Here is a 27,168-nt window from a genome sequence, read left to right on the forward strand (position 1 = left end):
CATTTTGGAATAAGGCTGTAACACACCAAAATGTGGACATAGTGAAGTGCTGTGAATGCTTTCCAGATGCAGTGTATATATATATATATATATATATATATATATATATATATATATATATATATATATATATATATATGAGGTGAGGTATGTTGGTATTTTTTGTTGTTTTGTTGCTTTTTTTATTCTTAGGTTGGTTTCTGATTCATTTTAGGCACAGTCAGCATGCTTTAAACTTTTACAAATAGGAAAAAGCTAGTAATTTCATTTTTCATTCACAAATTCTGTTGTTTTTCTCTTTAACTGAAGTGTTTAATTTGATTAAAATCTTTGATGAATAAGAAAAATACACACTGTTGATTTTCATTAAAATATTAATATTTATACAGTTAAAATTTCAGTTATATTTAATATATTGTTAAGAAGGACTAATTTTTTTCAGTTTAATTGATTCAACTCACAAAAATTAAGGTGCATCGAGAGTGAAAACAGTGACATTATTTGACTAAGTAATTCTAGTGTACCTAGAAACTTGTTCAATCACGTTAGCATTAGACACATTTCCAAATCCCTCCAACTTATGCAGTTTGAAGAAGACAATTGAAAATATGCTTAATGGAACACAGGCGTTTCCATTAAGCATATTTTCAAATATTACACTCAAATTATGTGTTTTTTAGGGGATTTGAAAAACCGGAGCAGTTTTTTTTTGTGCTATACAGGTCAACATGATGTACAGAAGAAGTCATATGACATTCTAAAATACATGGAGCGTTACGTGTTGATAGCATTAGAGATTGAATGCTTGTAAACCTTTATAAGAGATGACATCATGGCAATATTGGATTAGAAAACCAATGAAATGACAATATGTAGCAGAATTTACCCATTTGTCACCATGACTATTGAAGTTACAGTTCTCTCGAGAGCCTTCCTAGTATGACTGTTATCGCAAGAGGATAAAACCCCAGTAGTAGATGGAAATGGTATCATTTCTCTTTTGTGTTTCATTCACATTTCTGCAAATATCACTGAACTTTTTGTGTCAAACTGTAATGGAGACCCAGCTACTGATGTAGCTCAGTGAAACACTGATTCTCTTTGTATGTAACTTTTTAAGAATGTATAACTGTGTGCAGGGTGAAGGGGTTCCACAGAATTTTCCACTGATCAAATTTTGATCAAAATTTTGATTCCTTAATATGAGTTGATGTCTGATTTTCCAGGTCTGAACTAAGAAGAAGGCAGCATTAGTGAACAACTACGCAAAAATGTCTGTTATTTGGGCTTTCATGAGCAATCTGTGACTCGGATGACTATCTCATTACCCACCAAGCTAATAATAAGAATAACTTTTGCCTCTAACTTACTGAAAAAAAAAAGAAACAAAAAAAAAAAAAAAAACGACCAGTTTTAAACTGAGATAAAAAAAAACAACTTTTGAACACCTTCCAAAGGATAGAACATGCCTTCAGTTAATCTGCATTCTTCTTCTTTGATTTTTTTTTAAAATTTGTCTTAATTTCCTTCATATCTGTAAATCATAAAGCCAAGAAGAACAAAAGCCTTTGTTTACACATTTTGCTTTACCTTTAGTTCCAACCATTTGATTGCAGAGAAAGGTCACCAAAATGGACACTAAACTGACACAAAACTTAAAAGAAGACATGCTACCTACAATTGGTTATTGTTTTTTTTCCCCTCTTATTATTATTTTTTTAATTATTTTTTCCCCATTCTCAATAAATGTTTCAGTGATGGCATTGCAAGGGTTACTTTCCTTTTTGCTGAGAAATGAAGTTTTCGTTGGCATCTCATGAGTCTGGTCCTGTTCTCTGGATCTTCTGTGATGTGGAGGCTGAGGCGTTGAAGTTTGGATGGCGAGGTATGCCTGTTAAGCAGCATGTGCAGAAAATTGGAGGCCAAAGACAGGATGAAGGAGGGATCTGCTTCGGCCACTTTGTTGTTTTGTGTTGAAGCAAGTGTCCTGGACCATTGAACAGACATCCCCACTCAGGACGGTCACCCCAGAGAGTGAACATGTTCATCCTTCCTGTTCTCTATGGCATTGGGATCCCGACAGGAGCACTCATCCCGTATGTCACAGGACATCGGGAATGGAATTATCTGAGTGGGAGAGACAAATATACATCAATATCAAATATACAGTGGACAATTATTTGACCACATAATGGTCCATTGTTTGGAATCACTGGAATTCTATGGTTTCATTCATAAATTTTATACAAAGCCATAGCAGTTTTTATTTCTTTATTCATAAACCTTTCAAAACAAAATTGTACAATAAAACAGAATAAAACACAAAAAGAATAATATTAAAAACAGCACCAGGCCTTCACCTTGTACATGGGTGTGTAATTATAACTGTACATTCTTGCTCGCAGAGCAAATTTACTTCACAATCTGTAATTTGTTGTGCAAGTCGGCAAAATTATGCTGCTAAGAGACACAAACATTAACCTACTAATGTCAAACTGAAATTTGTACAATTCTGTACACATTTGTACAGAACAACCTGGAGCTTGACGCCCTCAAGACAGTGGAAATGGTTGTTGACTTCATAAAGAACCCAGTCCTTTCCGCCCCCAAACTCACTCTCTGTACCTTCATTCTGTGATTTTTATTCTATGTATGTATTATTATGTGTTTGTCCTGTATCTGTCTGATGTCTGCGTTTGTAATGTCACGTGCACTGAACCGTCATTTCCAGCAGTCAGTGAGTCGCTGGCTGGCGATCAGCTGAGAGGCGCTTTGCCGTGCTGTGTGCGCTCAGACGTGGCTGGCCAGTCTCCATGTGGTCATTTCTGTACATACACATCAGCATTTCATGCAAATATGCCCCCCTCCCCCCGCAACACATGTGGCGTGCGGGGGGGGGCAAAAGACATGCACGCCACATGTATTGAGGGGAGAGCTGACACTCTGGCACGCCACATGTGTGTTGTTTGACTACGCCACACTTGTGGGGCACTGACAATTTTCACAGACAGCGCGAATGTGGTCAGCTGCTGTCTACTCTCATACCAGGAGCGCAACTAGCCCCACCTTTTCTAAGTGTCCAACGAGTGGTGTCAGATGTTCGTGTGTGACACACCCGGAATTTGGCCGACACCTGCCGGGAGAGGGGCTGAATGGGCACTCGCAGGACATTCACTGTCTTTCGGCCACTGATGTGTGTGAATGGTTGTGGCGACAGCTGTACGAGGCGTTTGAGGCGGCTCCAATTTTTCACAAATGGCATGCAATTCCTCCTCCGTGCGCTAGCCGGCTTCAATTGTTTTATGTGTGAAGGGGCCCTAAGACACAGGAGACTTGAATCCAGATTAGATCTGTTTTGTTGCAACACAGTCATTTTATATTGTACTTCACCGTGGCTATGTCTTTTTAAGACCTCACACAAGTTCGAGGTTGGACTCAACAATGCAGGTTAGAGTAAGTATTATACTTTTCAGTTGAGTTTTGTTGCAAGAATGTGTACAAGTGGAGTGTATGTGCACTGTGAACTCACTTATACGAAGCGTATCTGAATATTCCACCATATAGAAAAACCTCCTTGCTCAACTTCAGACCAGGATTTTGGTGGTTTGTGATGCAATCACTTTTTGCTACCAGTACAAGTACTGTACCTGAGCACACCTCATTTTAAAGCCAGAATACCCATGGGCATGCAGACTGGTGGCAAAAACACGTGGGGGTTACACAACGTGCTGAAAAAAAAGTTTGGAAATGAGCAATAACACCTGCTGCTACTTTGCACCAACCTGAAGCTTGGGCTCTTTGCACTCAAACACAATAGATTGCCAAACACCAAAGAACTGATAGTTGATCACTTTGAAATCAGGTTTCATAAAAAAACACAAGAGAATCTGCAGTGATCAGCCGCTCTTAAATTGCAAGCAGATAAAGAACAAGAAGAGCACATCAACAAGTGCAGAACATCTTGTTTTGTTTTTTTTTAAAGCACAAATCCTTGAACTCTCCCCCTCTGAAAGACAGTCACACAATTATTTGTAGATGATTTCATCCAGATTTGCAAAATACTAAACAAGTTTGAAATTAAATTTGCATGGCTCTCATTAGGTTATTTTCTCTAAATTTCTACCGATGACACAAGGTCCTTTAGGTCCAAAGAAAAACTCTTGAAGCAATGAAACATCAGTATTGGCATGATTATTATTTTAAATGAATGCTTTTTAGGGGTGAAAACCTGAATCAGAAGAAGCTTATGATGTATTCTATGGCTTTGGAACACCACAGGCATAGAGCATATAAAATCCGGCAAGTGATACATTGATCCATCATCTGCACGGATCCCCTCCCACAATTTGACATTCATATTAACCGTGGATTAATTTTGATGTTTACATAACAGGCAGGTGGGAGGTGATGTTCAAGTAGGCTTGTGACCAGACGGTCCTCTTAAAATTCTCATAAGACTAGAAAATAACTCACCCAGCGTGTAGTAAGTGCCCTGCATGGCATCAGTGAGTGAATGTGAGGCATCACTATAAAGTGCTTTGACCATAAAAGTGCTCTATAAATGCAGTCCATTTACCATTTAATACTGTGAAATACAGATTTATTGTCACGGTGCAGGCTTTTTCAAGTAATAGCTGCATAAATTTTAACTATTAGAGAAAAAATTATTCATAACCATCCCAAAGACATATCTTTATGTTCGGCTGCTTTCAGTAATGCTGGTATTTGGTTAGACTCTTTCTCTCCGATTATTCTGTCTGAGTTATTTTCATTAGTTACTTCCTCCAAACCATCAACATGTCTATTAGACCCCATTCCTACCAGGCTGCTTAAGGAAGCCCTACCATTAATTAATGCTTCGATCTTAAATATGATCAATCTGTCTTTATTAGTTGGCTATGTACCACAGGCTTTTAAGGTGGCAGTAATTAAACCATTACTTAAAAAGCCATCACTTGACCCAGCTATCTTAGCTAATTATAGGCCAATCTCCAACCTTCCTTTTCTCTCAAAAATTCTTGAAAGGGTAGTTGTAAAACAGCTAACTGATCATCTGCAGAGGAATGGTCTATTTGAAGAGTTTCAGTCAGGTTTTAGAATTCATCATAGTACAGAAACAGCATTAGTGAAGGTTACAAATGATCTTCTTATGGCTTCAGACAGTGAACTCATATCTGTGCTTTTCCTGTTAGACCTCAGTGCTGCTTTTGATACTGTTGACCATAAAATTTTATTACAGAGATTAGAGCATGCCATAGGTATTAAAGGCACTGCGCTGCGGTGGTTTGAATCATATTTATCTAATAGATTACAATTTGTTCATGTAAATGGGGAGTCTTCTTCACGGACTAAGGTTAATTATGGAGTTCCACAAGGGTCTGTGCTAGGACTGATTTTATTCACTTTATACATGCTTCCCTTAGGCAGTACTATTAGAAAGCATTGCTTAAATTTTCATTGTTACGCAGATGATACCCAGTTTTATCTATCCATGAAGCCAGAGGACACACACCAATTAGTTAAACTGCAGGAATGTCTTACAGACATAAAGACATGGATGACCTCTAATTTCTTGCTTTTAAATTCAGATAAAACTGAAGTTATTGTACTTGGCCCCACAAATCTTAGAAACATGGTGTCTAACCAGATCCTTACTCTGGATGGCATTACCCCAGTAATACTGTGAGAAATCGTGGAGTCATTTTTGATCAGGATATGTCCTTCAATGCGCATATTAAGCAAATATGTAGGACTGCTTTTTTGAATTTGCGCAATATCTCTAAAATTAGAAAGGTCTTGTCTCAGAGTGATGCTGAAAAGCTAATTCATGCATTTATTTCTTCTAGGCTGGACTATTGTCATTCATTATTATCAGGTTGTCCTAAAAGTCCCTGAAAAGCCTTCAGTTAATTCAAAATGCTGCAGCTAGAGTACTGACAGGGACTAGAAGGAGAGAGCATATTTCACCCATATTGGCTTCTCTTCATTGGCTCCCTGTTAATTCCAGAATAGAATTTAAAAGTCTTCTTCTTACTTATAAGGTTTTGAATAATCAGGTCCCATCTTATCTTAGGGACCTCATAGTACCATATCACCCCAATAGAGCGCTTCGCTCTCAGACTGCAGGCTTACTTGCAGTTCCTAGGGTTTGTAAGAGTAGAATGGGAGGCAGAGCCTTCAGCTTTCAGGCTCCTCTCCTGTGGAACCAGCTCCCAATTCGGATTAGGGAGACAGACACCCTCTCTGCTTTTAAGATTAAGCTTAAAACTTTCCTTTTTGCTAAAGCTTATAGTTAGGGCTGGTTCAGGTGACCCTGAACCATCCCTTAGTTATGCTGCTATAGACTTAGACTGCTGGGGGGTTCCCATGATGCACTGAGTGTTTCTTTTTATTCACCTCTTTTTGCTCTGTATGCACCACTCTGCATTTAATTATTAGTGATTGATCTCTGCTCTCTCTCTCTCTCTCTTTTTCCTGATTCTCTCCCCTCAGCCCCAACCAGTCCCAGCAGAAGACTGTCCCTCCCTGAGCCTGGTTCTGCTGGAGGTTTCTTCCTGTTAAAAGGGAGTTTTTCCTTCCCACTGTCGCCAAGTGCTTGCTCATAGGGGGTCGTTTTGACCGTTGGGGGTTTTCTGTAATTATTGTATGGCTTTTGCCTTACAATATAAAGCACCTTGGTGCAACTGTTTGTTATGATTTGGCGCTATATAAATAAAATTGATTTGATTTGATAAATCTCAGTGTAATAAAGGTTTACAATCAGAAATAAGAAAGGAAAAATTTTCCACACACATTTATTCAAAACACATAGCAAACTATAATAAACTAGTAACACTTCACTCCTGAAAGCAATCTTTGGTGTGTCACGTGAGGTGAATCTGCCCTACGATTGGATTTTGGAAAACCATGTGATGGTGAACCAATTCTGATTGGTCACTCACATTGCTCATGTCATCACACAGCTTCTAGGAGGAGTACAAAGATGGTGGACAGTGGCTCGAAAGTCCACAGAGTTAACTTATCAGCAAAAAAAGAGTAAGTTTCTATCTCATACCATTAAAAAGTTATTTATAATTTAGTAAAGCTTGGTCTCAGCCAAGAGACCAATGAGTTATGTTTTATAAGTGTAATAAAGGTTTACAATCAGAAATAAGAAAGGAAAAAGTAAAGGGAGAAATAATTTTCCACACACATTTATTCAAAACACACAGCAAACTAGAATAAACTAGTAACACATCACTCCTAAAAACAATCTTTGGTGTGTCACGTGAGGTGAATCTGCCCTACGATTGGATTTTGTAAAACCATGTGATGGTGAACCAATTCCGATTGGGCACTCACATTGCGCACGTCATCACACAGCTTCTATGAGGAGTACAAAGATGGTGGATGGTGGCTCAAAAGTCCGCGGAGTTAACTTTTAAGAAAAAAGTATGTTTCTATCTCATATCATTAAAAAGTTATTTATAATTTAGTAAAGCTTGGTCTCAGCCATCGCATACGACGGCAGTGGCCCCAAAGGGTTAAACCCTTAGATCTTCAGCAAATATATTTATAAAGAGAAACTGCATGAAATACACAAGTTTTTTATTTTCTAATAACAAGTTTATTTAATGAGGAGAAACAAATGCTAAATTATTGCTGTGTTGTAACTTAATTTTTGTTCAGCCTTTGTGACCCGTCTTCATGAAGTAAGATGCAAAAATGTTGAAATTGGCTGTATCTTACAATGATAAAGAATCCTTAAAAAATTACTGGATCTGGATTGTGTAACGGATCATTACCAGAATTTAATGACTTCTAAATTAGGCCAAGATACACCCCTGGTAAATATTTCATTGAAATCCGTTGAGGATTTTTTGAATAATCCTGCTAACAAACCAACCAACCAACCAACAAACAAACGGACACGACCGAAAACATAACCTCCTTGGCGGAAGTCAATATCTGATATATAAGGCCCCCACTGTTTATAATAAAATTAAGTAAACTGGTAGCCTAATCAAACTTTGACAGGTGTCATTCCTATTGCACATTGCAGAGGAAACATGAAAGTAAAAATACAATATACTCTCTGACATAACTAATTTCTTTGTTTTATATTGACTTTGAAGGTATCTGTAAATTCATGCACATGGTGTCAGCAGGAGCGCCGCGTATGTCATAATCTCGGATGTCTCTAGCATTTGACGTCACTGGATAATGTTGGCAATGTGTCACCAGCATCAGCTGCTGCTGCTGCCGTGTCTGTTCAGCTCTCAGGGGCCTGTTTCAGCTGTTTGGGCACACTAAGTGTGTCCCCCTTCACAAAGTCAAACAAGAAACACATGCGAGCCAAATCATGCAAGGCAGCCAGCAGACTGAGGGCATGTCTGCGTTTGTGTCGTGGTAGCTAATCAGACAAAGCTGTGGGGGCCTGCTGCTAGTCTTTATTTTCCCCACCCTAATTAATGTGGGGTTGCTTTCTTTCACAATGGCTCTCAGGTTTCAATAAATGTAACAGGAAAATCACCCAGTCTCACTGACATAGTTGCTAAGTTGACCGTGCACTTCTCACGGAAGTGAAAGCTGTCTGGCTGCTGTGGGCGCGGTAATGTGAATATGGAGTCGCTGGCACATAATGACTCAGGCTGCCACCATAATGCCATCACGCAAATTGCAAAAAGCTAATACTATATAGGGAAGTTAGCACGATAATTACTGAATGCATTAGCAAAAAAAATGACAACCAGTAGATGTTTCCATTTACTAAACGATGCATTAATAACAAGAGTGTGTCCGACGCTTTGCACAGTACTGTCGGCTTCAAAGTATAGGACTCAGAAAAGCTGACGCCGACATCCCATTTCATTTAAGTGGACGTGCAACAAGTGTTTTTGGGAAATCAGACTTTTGTTGCGTACTGCAGTGTAAGCTGAAAGCCCTAAAAATGTGCACACTCAGGAAACCCCATCGACAGACTGTAAAAATCAGCCAGTACTCAAAGGCGTGTCTGCAGAATGAAACTGGGGAGAAAGCTAGTCATGAGGGAGAAGCCACGCAGATGGCGCTTTGAGGAAGGTCGCTAGATATGTTGTTCATACAGGGGCTTCCCAATGTGAGGGCCAGGTAACATGGCCCAGAGTCCTGTGAGAAAATAAGACCGACATGTGAGGCCTTCACAAGCCCAGAGTTCCCCCCCACAACAGACAGACAGACAGACAGACACACACACACACACACACACACACACACACACACACACACACACACACACACACACACACACACACACACACACACACACACACACACACACACACACACACACTCTCTTCAGAACCAGCAGGCAGCTCACACCTTCGTTTTCTAAGAACAACCTCTCTGTTTTCTACTTTCACCTCGTCTTTTGTTTTGTTTTTATCATTCTATATTCCCCCTCTCTCTGTTTCCCTTCTGCCTTTCACTTCCCCTCCAATGCCATTTCTGTTTATCTCTCCGTCTCCGCCTCGATGGTGGGTGGCACATTTGACACGGTTTCCGTTGACCTTGACCTTTTGGGGTAGCTGAGCCAGTTACCACATCTGGCCCTGACTGGAGGCTCTTTGAGGGTGGCTAAGGGCCGTTGTGCTGCCCCATGTCCCGGGGTTAGTGGGGGGGCAGGGGGAGGATACCCACGAATAGCAACATGAAAGGCATCCTAAAAAATGCAGACTTTGTCAGAGCCCCCATGCTCCCATGTCAGCAGCAGGCCAGAATAACACAAAATAAGTTCCTCTCTAGGTTTCTGCTCTCTGTGTTGCACATCAGTCAGAAGGAGTGTTAAAGGAGCACAAGCCTGGGAGAAAAAGAACCAGCAACTCATTTCAGCAAAGACATTATTCTTTAAAAAGTATTGCTGTCACAAAAAAGACTAATGTTGCATGAAAATTCAGTAAGGTATATCTTATATATTATATTCCAATTCTAAGGTGGAACTATGCCAGTATACAAAGGTATATCTAAATATCTAAAAAGGAAGAGTAAAATAGGAGAGTAGAAAAGAGTAGAGTAGAGCCACTTAGGTGCCTGGCCTTGAGAACAAGGGACGGTGAAGGTAGAAAAACTGCAGACATAGTTTAGATGAAGAATAATTGTAGTAGTTTAGATGAAGAATAATTGACTAAATTCAAAGCTCCAGCAGCATTTTACCCATTTTAGCCATTGTTATATTGAAACAGAAAGCCTTGGTTCTGATCATTGCTTAACCCTCTGAAACCAAACCAGTTTCTGGACTTTTTGCTCCTGTTACATTTTAACTCACAGTGGGCTCATTTTGCACAAAACCTGCATGGCTAGAATAGGTAGAACTTGCCTTTTGTTCACTATAACAGTTACAATGCCATAAATCATTCGTGAAGAAAAAAGGTTGCATTTCTTAGAAAGAGATTACCTGTAAATAATAATTAGTTTTATGAACCCAAGATTTTTCATGTTCCGTGTGGACTTCATTTCATTTGTTAATAGACATGCATAACAAGAGATGAAATAAGGTCTTAAGGTGTGCAGCAGTTTGGGGTCATCATTGTTCCATTTTTTATATTTCAACATTCTCCACATAGTCTCTATATTCGTATTCTCTACTGGTCAGGAATGCAGACAGGCCAGTCCAGCACCTGTATCCTCTTCTTCCACAGCCATGCCTTTGTAATGTGTGCAGAATGTGGTTTTGCACTGTATAAAATGCATGGCAGTGTGCTGCCTCTTGAAGGCAGTACACTGTTCTATAATATCAATGTACTGTTCTACATTAATACTGCAATCACAGAAGGATAAATTTCCTTTGCCATGGGCTACAACACAGTCACCTACCCTGACAGGCCCTGGCTTTTGGACTTATTGCTGATAACAATGTGGATGGTCCTTTTTACCTTTGGTCTGGAGAACACGACGTCCAGTTCTTCCAAAAAAGATCTGGAATATTGATTCATCTGACTAAAATACACATTTCCACCATGTCAGAACCAATCCAGATGCCTCTGAGGTCAGAGAAGTCAACATCACACTTTGTTGTGCTTGTTTAACTGTTTGCTGAGCCCTGAAAACCCATGATAGCTTCCCAACCCACTTTTACTACCTTTTGCTGTCTTCAACCTTGACTCCCCATGCACAGACAGACAGACAGACAGACAGGCTGATCCTTATTTCATGAGCAACCATTAACACCACATGCAGGCATACATTTGGAATTGAGCTTTAAGAAGAAACTGAAAGTAACAAGGGAAGTAAAACCACCTCTTAATGCAATGATGAAGAATTTGGGCCTTGGCTCCTATCAGTGCCTCAGCCCCTTCCTTCTATTTAATTACCTTGGCAGAGAATTGGCAACAGGAAATAAAGTAAAAAACCAGCTGCTTTTAGACATTTAAAAAACAAAGAGCTGTTGACTGCATGTGCATCTAGTTACGGCAATATGTGCTGCAGAACACGTTAAGGCAGAAAACAGCAAACTCTCAAACACAGTGACAGCAGAGGTATTATTCACCACTAACATCGTTTAGCATCCATCCTACATATGCATCTGTCTGTAAAAGCTCCACAAGTGTTAAAATTAAGTAATTATTTCTCATTAATCATGTTCTTAAACATAAACAGTGATCATGACACAAATCAAGTCATATACTAGATACAGTAACGTTGAACCAAACACTGGGTAGGAGATCGGGACTGGTCTCAATGCTCACCAAAGATTCCACAATGAAAGCAGAATGACAGAAAAACCTACAGATGCAAACTTACAGAAAGTGTTTACAGGCTGAGCCACATAAACTGCAACCAATCCCCACTGTGTCATACATAGAGCATCAGAAAGGAATTCCTTCCAAACTGGGGAGGGGAAAGGGGGGACCTACAAAAAGGGTCTTGCACAGAGTACTTTCCGCTCTGCTTCTCGAAATCCAGTCCACACCTTGCAACTATTAGAGGAGATCCTGTGGTGACCTTATGTGCAGCCAGTCCCTGCATTTTCTATGTTCCTGGGGTGGAATAATACACAGCAAATCATCCAGAACCCCTTAATATGCAAACAACTACCAAAATAAAATTTGACAGGAGTGTTTGTTAGAGAGTAGAAGAGTAAAAGTGACTGGTTGGGCTCCACTGCTTTTCACTACAATCAGTCGTACCCAACTCGTAAAGGTGTGGACTTTGAGATGACAAAATGAATAAATAAATAAAAACAAGCAGATTAGAAAGATACGGTAATATGTATATGCCGCAGACATGAACGAGCGAAGCTCTTCAGCATCTCACCATGTCCTTCAGACTTTTTTTTTTTTTTTTTTTTTAGCAAATGCTTCAGGGGAGCATTCGCATGGCTAAAACCCTAAAATACACACTTTGCACTGGGACACCAATTAAACAACTGCAAATTGTAAAGAAGACAATGCTTATGTGACTGAGGGTATTTTAGCATTGTGTATTTTTTTTATATATACATTTTGCATTAATGGCCTGCAACATATTCCAAAAAATTTGGGGTGTTAAAGCATTTACAACTTTGAAATGTTATTCACTGTCACAGCAATTAAAAGATGTTTTGACATTGAGGATACCAAGCAATGTAACGTTTCAGGTGTGTATTTGTCCCATTTGTTCTTCGGATACATCATAAGGTGTGCAACAGTATGGGACTGTTGTTGTATCTTCACTTCAAAATTCTCCAAAACAGTCTCTATTTAGAACAGATCAGGACTGTATGCAGCCCAGTCCAGTACCCATATCTTCTTCTAGAGGGAGAAATATGGAAACACTTCCAATTTTTCTTTCTAAACAAGAAGAGTCGTAGACTCATCTACTTGACACTACAGCATCCTGAGATAAATGCTGGTACCAAGGGTCCTCAGGGCCTATACAGGACTTACTTTTAGGAGTAGCCCTACATTCTTTCTGTCCCAACTTTTTACCCTGCGCACTGACGAATAATGCAGGGCCTTAAATGCAGGAATGGATGTATAGGAACAAATGAAATTAAGTTGACCACACCAAGCATGTGTGTAAGTTAACCACAACAAATATCTTGGGTTCATGTGATCTGCAATGAAATAAAAGTCAAAGTATATATAAGGATCACAGGTTTTTTTTTTTTTTTTTTACGTATTATTGTTTGTTTTTTGCATTTTACATGTTGTCCTAAATTTTTCTGAATTGGGTTTTTACAATTCTTGAAGATTTATGAGACCATACTGTCAGAATGTGTCATATCTGGTTTATGTGTTGTGTAGACTAGAATGCCTTAATTGAGAGAGTGGCATCAACTTAGAACATGGCGCCATTTTGGTTCCAACTACGCTGAACTAATGAATTAACTTTTTATATTTTCAACATTTTTTAAATAATTTAACCACATACAGCAACACATCCAGGTACAGGTGCTATCAAAATAAATATAAAAATAGTTTAAGCTATCAAATTTACATAAATTTACAATTTATGATGATTTATCTAATTAATTTAAAGCCTGATTGATGTTTTTGCAGCTTTCTAACTCCGTGTCATGCAATGGCATGCGTGACAGTTTTAAAGTTCTCCGTTGCTGGATTATGCTTTATTCTGGACTAATTTGACCCTCAACAAGCTTTTCTTTCTACAATCATCACCTCCAATTCAAAGGTAAGCTGTACAAGTTCCTCTTTTTCAGACTGTGTGCTGTAAATGTGTGTAAATAACTTTTCTGATCCATTTGTAATCAGTGTGCGCACTGCAAAAATTATTATAATATGATGGCAGATGAAGCAGTGAAAGCAGAAAAGTGTCAAATCACAGCTTTTTGAGTCTGATTTAACAGGTGCACATCCAGGATGCGGGCACAAGTCTGAGCACGGTGTGAAAAAAACGGTCGGACTTTTAATCAGGGAAATGAATCCAGTCCCACTTTCCTCAAATCGGCAGGTGTCAGAGTGCTGAAATTTAATTTGTACCTCTGTTACTGTGCACATCCAGACTGCTCGGGGTTTTTAATGGTAATACATTGCAATCAGATGTTACCTTTTATCCGCTACATTTTTGCCCGGTGACTGCGAATATCCAGTTTATACTATGACGGTTTAGTTGAGTTTTACTGTACATGGGACTGAACAATAAATTTACCTCTCAAAACTTTGATGATGATGTCGGCTTCCATCCCACACGACTGACTTTATTTTCCCAAATTTTTCTTCTGTTCGGATCTGAAGGGAATCTGTACATCTTGAAGCCCTTGTTGTATCTATTTGTGCCTCCAAATGCACAGCAACCTGGCATTTTCAGTGAAGAAAGAGTCGACATAGTCATAGACCTTATGTCACTCTGAACACTGCACATTGCGGCGACAAATTAAACCTTCAACTTTGACTGAACTCGAAGCAAGACTACCTGAAATCCTAACTTCAAGCTTGATGAAATTTCAGTCAGTAGACAGTCTTGCAGATAGCCTGAATTTAGTGCTAAAAACGACACTTGATAAGATTGCGCCTCCTCTATTAAAGCCATGCCTTCCCAAAGCACAGACACCCTGGTTCAATAGTTATTTGCGTGACCTTAGGAAGAAGGCTACAGGGTTGGAACGGAAATGGCGTAGTTCCAAACTAGAGGTGTTTCACCTTGCGTGGCGTGAAGCTATTTTAGATTATAAGCATGCTTTATTGGCTACGAAGCAGGCGTATTATTCTGAATTGATCAACAAAAACAAGCATAACTCAAAGTTCTTTTTTGATACGGTGGCATTTCTTATTCATGGACAGCCACCTGTTGGTCGTTCTCCTTTTTCAGCACAGGACTTTCTGGACTATTTCGAAAAGAAAATAGAAGATATTAGGTGGAGCACATCTCAGCATATTTTGGTTGAATCATTGTATCCAGCTACTGAGCTGGGGACTACTACTGAGGTGCTACCTAGATTCACGGAATTTAACAGTATCTCACAAGGTGTCCTGACAAAACTTGTGATGTCTACTAGAAGCACAACTTGTTTATTTGATCCTATACCAACAAAATTGTTTAAGGATCTTTGGCCCATTCTTGGGCTGACTGTGCTGGAAATTGTTAACCTTTCTTTAAACTCTGGATCTGTTCCAAATTGTTTTAAATCTGCAGTGGTTAAACCACTACTCAAGAAATCTAATCTTGATCCTGGTGAATTGAAAAATTATAGGCCGATATCAAATCTATCATTCTGCTCTAAAATTCTGGAAAAGGTGGTTTCACGGCAGCTTGTGGACTATCTTACTGAGAATGACCTTTTTGAGCCACTGCAGCCTGCTTTTAGAAGACATCACTCCACAGAAACAGCACTTATTAAAGTAGTTAATGATCTTTTGCGAGAAATGGACTCGGATACTACTACAACATTGGTGTTGTTGGATCTCAGTGCTGCGTTTGACACAGTTGATCATCATATTCTACTTGATAGGCTAGAAAACTGCTTCGGGATTACTGGAACTGCTTTTGTGTGGCTGACGTCTTATCTGTCTGGTCGTTCCCATTGTGTTTTGTGCAATGACACTACCTCTGACTTTAAGGGCATGAAGTTCGGGGTTCTGCAGGGATCCGTTCTGGGTCCCTTGCTTTTTTCCCTGTATATGGCACCCCTTGGGAACATTTAGCGGCATTTCGGGGTTGCTTTTCATTGTTATGCTGATGATACTCAGTTGTATATGCCGATAGCTGCTGGAAATCCTGTCCACATAAAATCTTTACAGGACTGTCTTGCAGCAGTGAGAAGTTGGATGTCTAGCAACTTTCTACTTTTGAACTCTGATAAGACTGAAATAATGGTTCTTGGCCCAGCAAGACATCGGCACCAATTTGATCAGCTGGCGCTTAGCCTAGGTTCATGTGTTATACATCATACTGACAAAGTGAGGAACCTTGTGGTAATCTTTGATCCTACGTTGTCCTTTGACCTCCACATTAGGGACATTACGAGGACTGCTTTCTTTCATCTGAGAAATATAGCAAAGATTCGCCCCATCCTGTCTATGACTGATGCTGAGACTCTGATTCACACATTTGTCTCTTCTAGATTGGATTATTGTAATGCTTTATTTTCTGGTCTGCCGCAGTCTAGCATTCGAGGACTTCAGTTGGTGCAGAATGCTGCTGCCAGAATTTTGACACAGAGTAGAAGGTTTGACCACATTACTCCCATTCTGGCATCCCTTCATTGGCTACCGGTTTCTGCCAGATTGGATTTTAAAGTTTTATTGTTGGTTTATAAAACTGTTCATGGACTGGCGCCTTCCTACTTGGCGGACTTGGTTAAGCCCTACGTACCTGCGAGGCCTTTGCGTTCGCAGGGCGCAGGGCTTCTGTGTGTTCCGAGGATGAACAAAAAGTCTGTGGGGTATAGAGCCTTCTCCTACCGTGGTCCGGCTCTTTGGAATGATCTACCTGCTGTTATTCGGCAGTTTGACACGGTGGAGATTTTTAAATCAAGACTGAAGACCCACTTTTTTAGACTGTCTTATCATTAATTTTTTAATATGTTTGTGTTTGCTTTGTAATTTCTTTTTATTCTACTGTGTTTTATCTTTTAACTGTGCTTTTCTTGCTTTTAATTTTGAATTTAGATTAATTTGTGTTGTTGTGAATTATGTGAAGCGCCTTGGTGCGACTTTGTCGTGATTTGGCGCTATATAAATTAATAAATTAAATTATTAACACACCTGAGTTAAGCAGAATGGGTCCTGATCTGTGGGGGTGTTTCTCCATGTACAACTGGAATTGTGTCAGGAAGGACATCATATTTTTCTTGCATTTATTAATTCTGACTAATCCTACAAACCAACAAACAACCAACCAACCAAGCAGTAAATAAAAGTATTATGGTCTGTGGATTGAATTTCTGCTTTGTGCAGATGATGTAGTTTTGATGGCTTCTTCAGAGACTGACCTTCAGCTCGTACTGGGACTCTTTGCAGCCAAGCATGACGTATTTGGGATGAGACTCAACAACCCCTAATCTGAGGCTGTGGTACTCTGCCAAAAATGGTGGACTGCTCCTTCTGGGTTTGGAGTGAGTTGCTGCCTCAAATGAAGAAGTTCTTGTACCTTGGGGCCATTTCACACGTTAGAAGAAGATTGGCGTAAGAGATTGACAGCTGGTTGACATCAGCAGTAATACAAGCTGATCATCATGTTGAAGAGGATGCTGAGCGGGAAGATGAAGTTTTAAATTTACCAGGCTGACCCCATCACTCAGCACTGGTCATTAAGGTCGGGTAGTGACCAAAACAATGATATCACATATACAGGTGACCAAAGTGAAGTCTCCTTCAAGTACATCTGGACTCACCCTTTGAAACAGGGGAGGAGCTTAGACATCCAGTGGAAGCTAGAGTACAACTACTGATCCTAAACATTGACAGAAGTCAGTTAAAGTTGTATCAGGTTAGGATGCTACCTGGTAGTATTCTTTTTGGAGGATTTTGGATTAGGAAAACAATAAGAAAGCGGCAGATAGCTATATTCCTCTATTCACCTTTGACAATTCCGTTTCTTTGTGCAAAATTCTACTGATATAACGCAATGAATGACAATCAACAGCGCAACCCCAAAAACTCCACAGTTCAGGAAAAACAGCAACACATTCACAGAGCAACAAACTTGATACTTATCCAATTCTTTTTGAACAAAAGAATTTCTCTCATACAAACCAGTTGACAAAAGTGACAGAAGCTTGATTGCTCACTATGTTTTAATATAACTAAGGTCATAAAAATGCCAACTTGTACAAGTATTTATTTTTTCAAAGAAATCACGAAACTATACGGTCTGGGCGCATGTGCTGGTACCGCACAATGGCACATCTACCACACCATGGAACAACCACTCAATCCATCCCCACCTTCAGAAAGTAACTAACTGTTCAGCCAGGTGATGCGTAGGTATTCTTGATGGTCTCCAACCAGTTGGGTCCTCAACACTGAGGCACCTCTGTGCTGGATCACGCACAGTGAAAAAAGGCTACATTGCTAAAATCTTGCTGGTGCTTCTTTACCGTGTAAATGACACTCTTCACTCTTCATCTGACTCTATCCAAATAATCATTCACAAAACACAAATTCATTTCAGTGGCACCCAAAGATCCTCTGAAGAGACCAAGTACCAAAGTCACCCAGTGACTGGCTGAGATCATTAATTAGTGTCCAAGTGTCACACCTATAGGGAACACCAGAATCCTAAAGACTTGTACCTTGTATCAGCATTACCAAACACCACTGCCAAAATAATAATAGTAATAATATATTTGCGTAGTTGGATATGTTTGGCAATACCAGTATCCAATGACATTTACATTTTAATTTGACTTTTTTGCTACTGAGCAGAATAGTGGTATAGAATAGACCAGATATGCAGTTAGCTCATAGTTGTTTTTGTATGACCTCCAACATGAGAAGCGCAACTAATTCTGTGTTTAGGAATAGTGAGATCATAACAGACACAGTCTTCTCTGTTGGTCCTGACAAAAACATTTGTTTCCCACACATTGCCTGTCCTTGTCTCCCAGCACGTGTGTCGTATAGCAGAACAACAGGGAGGGACTGTCAGAGATGAATCACAGGTTCCTTTGGTTATATTTGTCACATTATGTTTGTTTTCAGAGGTTTTCATGCAACCGCGTCTTTTGTTGCCTGCCATACACGTGTTTGGCTGAGGGAAAATCAGAATCATGTGTAAAATACCTCATTTCTGTTTTGACTGAGGTGACCGAATGAGGAATGACTATGAGGATAAGTGTCACCCAAGATGAACAGACAACTACATCCAACTGCTAATGTTCCACAGCAAAAATAAAGGAAAAGTTTAATCCAAGCAAAACAGATGGAGAGGTTGTCTTGCTGATAATTTAAAACTCAGACTAATTTTAGTTCCAGGAATGTTTACATTAGCGAAGGCAATGAGGCAATAGTCCATTGTGTAATCTAATGACATGCAGACAAGCAGCATCAATTAAACAACGGTTTTCCAAAGTAATAAGCAAAAGGGATTATATCAAACATCTGGTTTTCCTCTGCTCCCATATCAATTTCACATATCAGCTTCATTCCTTAGTGTTTCCTTTTTGTTTCTCACCCACAGTATCCTTCATCAGCCCTCACTCCTGGCAGCTGATAAATCAAATTATGATTGGTTATTTCAGAGCAATTTTTCGTATCTTTCCTAATGGTTTCCAGGAGAGCCACGAGTGGAAAACACCAGCCAGACTGTTTTCTTCAAACAATTCCAGGGCAGAAAGCCTGCAAGTTTGGAGTTTGGACAAGCAACACTGGAGTTCTTGAGTGTGGGTGATCCACTTATCACAGCAGCCGAGTGAAAATGTTTCAGTAGTTGGAATGGACCAGCCCCTGATCCATCTGTCATTACCGGCGTGCCAGAGGTTGGACTATAAATTTACCATGGAATTTGATCCTCGGTTTTCCCAGAGTTATTTCTTTGAATTGATAACAGATTTTTCACACATGATACTACAGCAGTGACCATTGGTATACTATCATTATATGTTTTGAAGTGTTGCACTATTAATTATGCAGAACCAAGAAAAAATGTATTCATGTATATTTCCATTTGCCCTTTTTGTATTTTATTTTTTGATTAATCCAAGTACTGGTTCAGGAAATCAGACCAAAATGTTTTACTGACACCCAAACAGTATGCAATTTAGGGGACAATGCAGTTCCATTGGCAGCACAATTTCAGGGGCCACACGCACTACAATTTTCATTGCAAAGTTTAGTAGGGAACTAGATGGTCCATTGTGCTATGTATAACCACTGACTGGATTGGTTAGTGCAGGTAACAGGATCCCTTGAATGGAATATAGATTGAATCTAACATCACACTTCCTCAGTTGCTATAGTTTAAACATTAGCAAAATACTAGAGCTTCCACTTGCTTACCCAAACCCTCCACAGAGGTACATGCATTCATTCATTTTCTGCCACTTTTCTGGATCTGAGTCATGGTGGCAGCAGATTGAACAGCTCATCCCACCACCGCTGTCCACCGCTGGACTGATAGTATTGCACACCGGGCATTTGCCCGCTGGCCTGATGGCCTACTGGCCTGCGGATTTTTTATTTTTTTTTACGAAGTAAAGCGAGCTGTGAGCTTTTCAACCGCGTTTTTTTTTTTGTAGCAGCTACAACTCGTCGTCACCTCTTAAAGCGCGGTGACAACAGCACACCTGCACTGAGCTTTACAAAGACATTTTTATGCTTTTTTCCTCCTTTATTTAGAGCTGAGCTGAGCTGCTCCGTATCTGCACGTTAAAACAGCTGATCCTCCGCGACGCGTCAACAACTAACACTATTTTCCACTCAAATGCACCTAAACTCTCTTTCTGAGGACCACATGATGTGAAAACACAATAAAACTTTCTGACCTGTAAATCTGGTCATGTTTTCTGCATAAATAAATGTTATCCATTCTTTGTGCTCAAACGCCAAAGCAGGAGCGAATCCAGATGGAATGGGGCCATGGGGCAAGGATGTCCCCGCCTCACAACACCCCTAGATTAAAGGTCCAGTTTTGAAGTCTTTTTTTTACTACAACAACTACTACTACTTGAGATAGACAACTGTCTCCATCTTGTGGCCTTTTTGTGTATTGCAGTTTCAAAAAGTTCAACCTTCGTATCCAGTCATTGGTCCAGTCATCCAGTCATTTCTTGCTTTATATGATGAATTGTATCACACAAGTAATGATATATTATTTATAGTATAGCCTACAGTATTTCTATAACAAATGTTTTTATATAATTTCTATTTCTAAATTTAAGTAACAAGGCTGAATGAAATGATGGCTTATTATGTCTAGAAAGTAATGTGACCTACTGTCAATAGATCATACTTTTGATAAGCCTATGATAACTGTATTTCGGGAGAACTTTTTTGTGCTTCTTATAGTGTTAAAATGTATGTGTCTCCTGGTGCACATTGATCGGTTAAGGGACCAAAAAAAAAAAAAAAAAAACAACAAAAACAAAAAACACACTGTCACAGCAGGCTTAATTTTTTTCCCCTTCGATACCTGGTGGTGGCCTGGTCTTGGTTAAAAATGCCTGGCCTGAAAAATTTCCCCAGTCCAGCCCTGGTAAAGTCCTCTAACTCTTATTAGGGGATCCTGAGGTGTTCCCAATCCATCTGGAAGATGTATTCCTTCCAGCGTGTTCTGGGTCTTCTTCTGGGCCTCCTCCCAGCTGGCCATGTCTGGAAGACCTCCCTAGGGAGGCAACCAGGTAGCATCCTCATCAGATGCCTGAACCACCTCAGTTGGTTCCTTTTGATATGAAGGAGAAGTGCCTGTACTCAGCGTTCCTCCCACTACAGCACCTTCATACTCTAAATTTCTAGGGAAGGAGACTGGGAATCCCTTGAATGGAATATTGACTTCATCTGATTCATGCCACCCCAGTTGCTAGATTTTAAACTCTGTTGCTTTTATGCTAGTTGGTAATATGGATCTGGATCACCTCCAAAATTCAGTGGAGTCTTCCATGGCCTAATATGTATCTGTGGTGAAAATTTGGTGAGAATCCATTAAGTAGTTTTGAAGTAATCCTTCAAAGCCTATATAAAGGGAAAATTTGTTTCAGATCCAGATCCAAATCACCTCCAAAATCTCTTCATGACCTAATATGTATCTGTGGTGCAAATTTATTCAAAATCCGTGCAGTATAGTTTTGACGTAATCTTGCCATCAGACAGACAGAAAGATAAATAAATAAACGCAGATGATTTTATTATGTCCTTGGTGGACTTAATTATTAAAATATTTAAAAACAATGTTCTTCAAACAAGCATGGGAGGAGATTTGCATATTTCTCTCTCTGCAGTGTATACTATCATTAAACGGTTCAAGGAAGTTGACCACACAAAATATGAAGTACTTTGAGCTCATGTCTGCAAAGAAATAATGAAATAGAAGTCAAAGTGAATATATGAATCACTGCGGTGTGTGTGTGTGTTTTTAATTGCACTTTCCATACCATGACAACTTTTTCTTGACACTTATGAAATGATATTAGGCTGGTACTCAGTTGAGGATATTTAAAACATAACCTTATAGTTGTGCTGGTAAACACTGGTAATCAGAGCCACACAACGCCATAGCGTGCAAGCTTCCACTTCCACCCATTTCTTAGACCATGCAAATAAAACTCTGTCGACAATTATGAGCATGACCACCCACTAAAACTGACAAGGCTCATGTACCGCTCTATTTTCCCTCAGCCCAACCCCTTGTTCCTGCAGCAATTCAGTGGCATTTTATCTGTCAGTAAAAGTGAGTAATGTAAGATTTGGCAAAACCTTTTGACTGGACTAGTGCCAAAAGATGGAGATATGAGATAGCATCCATCAACAATGAGTTTTCTTGCCAGCATTCAGTTAACCGTTTTTCAGTCGTTACAGAAATGTTTGTCTGCTTATCTGTGTTATTTTAACCCATCCAGCTCCTTTGGACGATTTCCAACAATCTTGATATGTGGATGACAGTCAACCTCAGAACTGACTTTCAAGGGCTTGTTTAGCCAAAGGTCAAGGTCATTGAAGTGAAAGGTCAACATTGTTTTTTTTTTTTTTGCTCTGATGTCCATCAAACTTGGTCCACATATGTAGGTGGGTTCTGAAATTGCACAGGCATGATCAATTTTACCAAAGGTCATTCATACTGTGTTCAAAGTTATTGGATTCAAAGGTCAAAATTTAAGCATCAAATCTGGCAAACATATGGAGGTACACAGTAAATTTTGCAAAAAAAACAAACAAAAAAAAACTGCTGGGATAACATCTGGTTAAATACACTCTATTATAGAGTGAAATCAGCTCTACCGTCTTGTCAAATCACATTTTCCAACACCAATAAGAGTCATTCACAGCATGATAGAGTTGAAGTTGATTTTACCCTGTGAGAGAATTGATTTAGCACTGTGTTAGAGTATATTTAACTATATTTGGACTGGGACCAAATATTATCGTGGCAGAGTAAATTTTACTCTGCAAAATTTACTGTGTAGGTTCTGGAATTGCACAGGAAGGTCAAACATGCCAATGACAATCACTGAGGTCAGGTTTGTTTGGTGGCCAACTCGTCACATGTCATTTTGCTGATTTCTACCAATGTATATACACTCAACAAAAATATAAATGCAACACTTTTGGTTTTGCTCCCATTTTGTATGAGATGAACTCAAAGATCTAAAACGTTTTCCACATACACAATATCACCATTTCCCTCAAATATTGTTCACAAACCAGTCTAAATCTGTGATAGTGAGCACTTCTCCTTTGCTGAGATAATCCATCCCACCTCACAGGTGTACCATATCAAGATGCTGATTAGACACCATGATTAGTGCACAGGTGTGCCTTAGACTGCCCACAATAAAAGGCCACTGTGAAAGGTGCAGTTTTATCACACAGCACAATGCCACAGATGTCGCAAGATTTGAGGGAGCGTGCAATTGGCATGCTGACAGCAGGAATGTCAACCAGAGCTGTTGCTCGTGTATTGAATGTTCATGTCTCTACCATAAGCCGTCTCCAAAGGCGTTTCAGAGAATTTGGCAGTACATCCAACCAGCCTCACAACCGCAGACCACGTGTAACCACACCAGCCCAGGACCTCCACATCCAGCATGTTCACCTCCAAGATCGTCTGAGACCAGCCACTCGGACAGCTGCTGGAACAATCGGTTTGCATAACCAAAGAATTTCTGCACAAACTGTCAGAAACCATCTCAGGGAAGCTCATCTGCATGCTCGTCGTCCTCATCGGGGTCTCGACCTGACTCCAGTTCATCGTCGTAACCCCACTTGAGTGGGCAAATGCTCACATTTGCTGGCGTTTGGCACGTTGGAGAGGTGTTCTCTTCACGGATGATGCGAAGGAGATGTGTTGCACTGCATGAGGCAAATGGTGGTCACACCAGATACTGACTGGTATCCCCCCCCAATAAAACAAAACTGCACCTTTCAGAGTGGCCTTTTATTGTGGGCAGTCTAAGGCACACCTGTGCACTAATCATGGTGTCTAATCAGCATCTTGATATGGCACACCTGTGAGGTGGGATGGATTATCTCAGCAAAGGAGAAGTGCTCATTATCACAGATTTAGACTGGTTTGTGAACAATATTTGAGGGAAATGGTGATACTGTGTATGTGGAAAAAGTTTTAGATCTTTGAGTTCATCTCATATGGGAGCAAAACCAAAAGTGTTGCGTTTATATTTTTGTTGAGTATATGCCAGTGAAGGTTGATCCCAAAACTACCCTTAAAGAATTCATTTTTGGCAAAGGACAAGGTCAATTAATTTGATTTTCAATCTGATTGGAACCAAATGACAAGTAACAAACATTAATGAAGAAAGAGCAAAACACTGAATCAACACTTGCACTTAAAAATTTCTGGTTATTGTACAAAAAGATGCTCCCTCATTTAATTTTTATCTGATTTATTTATTTACTGATAGTGACACAGACTGCTGTCAAACACATCTGTTCAAGTCAATGTGACCTTGGAAGGATGATTCATTGAAGGATAAAAATGGTTGCAGAGAATAACTTTATATTCGTTGTGGGTGTGGTTATTTCAGGCATCGGTACAGATGATAAGGAAGTTCAGGATTCTTTGAAGATGAACTGGAACCAATTGCGAGATCTCAATTTGTACTTTGGGTAAAACAGTCCAAACACAGAGCATCTGACCACTTCCCAAAGAGGAAATGAAGAGGTTCTCCACTCAGACACACTGTCACGGCCACTAAGATACATAAACTGCCATATAAATCCAACCAGACATGAAGACGGATATGCCAGGAATACTACTAAAGTCCCCTGCCTGATTCACTGAAAGACAGCAGGCCAGAAAAGCAGAAGCTACAGTACACTTGCCAACAGCTGGACAATGTGAGACAGACAGATTTACAACTCCAAAGATGACTAATTTTACTTAATTAAAAAAAAGAAAAAAAAAAGAAAAATCTAAAACTGGCAGCATGTGATTCCTGAAAGCTCAAATGTGTGTTTTATTAATCAAAACAATAAAAAGTGAATTACATTTAATTTTCATCTAATTTTTAGCACTCTGTATTATACTGTAATCAAGATCCATATTACATAATAAATAAATCAGGTGAAAATTTATATGCAAGTCACAAATTTTCACACTCCTTTTAGGGAATGACATAAAATGAATTACTACAAATTTGATGTGCATCCAGTTTTGGGTAACTGCACATGCACACAAGTACACAGTGAAGCATATGGACATTGCAGACAGGTGAAACTAAACGCTCCAGAAAAACAAACCTAAAGCCGCCCACTCTGTTGGATGTAGACTCTCTAATCTCTCTAACAGTTATCAGGAACTTCAGCATTTCCAGATATTATGAAATGGAAAATCAAGCAGCATATTTGGTTGCATTTTTCTTTAATAAGAAAGTGTAACTGTCCACTATTGAGGCTGAATAAAAGCAGTGCACAGTGGATGCAGAGGAAGTCGGGGACACTGGAATGCTCTTGTGAGAAAGGTGGGATTTATTTCTTAATTGTATTCAACTAAACAGATGAATGCATTATTTTCTTTTTTGCTCCCATTTTTCACAAGTTAAAGTAAAAAGTTTATTGTCCTTGAATTTTGTTTACAAATGTATTAAAATCTGCCTTAATCAGCACTTCACCTTTGCCAAGATAATCCATCCACTTGGCAAGTATGGCATATCAGCATGCTGATGAAACAGTGTGATTACTGCACAGATGGACTGATCACAATTAAATGCCACTCTAAACTGCATAATTGATCCTGAAGAGAGATATTTATTAGCCAATTGCATGTGCTATCAAAACCTATGACAACTGTGGCATTGTGTTTGTCATCAGACTGCACAGTGTAGAGTGTACTTTGATTGTGACAAGTCCAAGGCTTACACTGAAAAAAATTTGGAGTGATATTTACTTAAAAAAAAAAAAACCTAGGCAAGTTTTTCTACTAAGAAATTCCAAGTAAATTTTACAAGGAGAATTAAGTAAATTTTACTTGCATACATTAGTTTATCTAAAAGAATAACTCAAGTAACATTTACTAGCAATTATCAATTGAATATTTTCATTGAATTTTACTGTCTTTATTCATAAAAAGTAAAACTTTTCAGCTGCTGCCCTTGTTTTCACTCAAGGTTGCTACAGCAGATCCAATTTGGATCTGCATGTTGATTCGGCACAAATTCTACACTGGATGCCCTTTCTGATGGATCTCCACATTACATGGAGAACTGTAGCAGGGGTGGGGTTTGAACCTGGAACTATCTGCACTGAAACCAAGTGCACTAACTGCTTAACCACCACATCTGCACTGAGTTTTAAGTCCCTTTGGCTGCCCTTGTTTTCACACAGAGTCGCCACAGCAGATCTTGGATCATTAGTTCATAAATGTGCTCATTATAAAACAACCATTGATGCATCTTGATGCATCTTTTTTCTAAACAGAATTTATGTTGTCTCACTGTTTTTTTAATAATCCACAGGTGGTGGCCAAGTGGTTAGTGCACTTGGTTTCAGTGCAAAAGGTTCCCAGTTCAAACCCCACCCCTGCCAAATTTCTCCATGTAATGTGTAGATCCATCAGAAAGGGCATCAGGGTAGAATTTGTGCCAAATTAACATGCAGATCCAAACTAGATCTGCTGTGAAAACAAGGGGAACAGCTGAAAGGTTTTACTTTTTATGAATAAAGACAGAGTAAAATTCAATGAAAATATTCAGTTGATAATTGCTAGTAAATGTTACTTGAATTATCCTTTTAGATAAACTAATATATACAAGTAAAATTTACTTAAGAATTCCCCTTGTCAAATTTACTTGGAATTTTTGAGTAGAAAAACTTGCCAAGATTTTTTTCAAGTAAATATCACTCCAAATTTTTTTTCAGTGTACCTGTGCAATAATCATGCTGCTTAATCACCAACTTGATATGAAATAAATATTTTGTGTGCACATAAAAACTGGAACTTTTAGTTCAATGCATAAAAAATGGGAACAAAAGAAAAATGTTGCATTTGTACTTTGTTGAGTATACATGTGTGGCTCCAGAATTTAAAAAAAAGTGTCACATGGCACAGTAATCTAAACATGGAATCCCTGCCAGTTCTAGGTATTACTCAAAATCCATCCCA

The 27,168-nt window shown here is 39.3% G+C and overlaps 1 protein-coding gene across 1 annotated transcript in view; it reads right to left on the reverse strand.

The window, feature by feature from the left end:
* Window positions 1-1,218: 1,218 nt before the first annotated feature.
* pappaa (pregnancy-associated plasma protein A, pappalysin 1a) overlaps window positions 1,219-27,168 on the reverse strand; it is a 271,059-nt gene continuing 245,109 nt past the window's right edge. Inside the window, exon 22 of the mRNA XM_034192054.1 lies at window positions 1,219-2,127. Coding sequence (XP_034047945.1) covers window positions 2,023-2,127 — 105 coding nt within the window. The 3' untranslated portion in view covers window positions 1,219-2,022. The remainder of the gene's footprint in view (window positions 2,128-27,168) is intronic.

Source organism: Thalassophryne amazonica, chromosome 17, assembly GCF_902500255.1.
Source record: "Thalassophryne amazonica chromosome 17, fThaAma1.1, whole genome shotgun sequence".
NCBI classification, from domain to species: Eukaryota; Metazoa; Chordata; class Actinopteri; order Batrachoidiformes; family Batrachoididae; genus Thalassophryne; species Thalassophryne amazonica.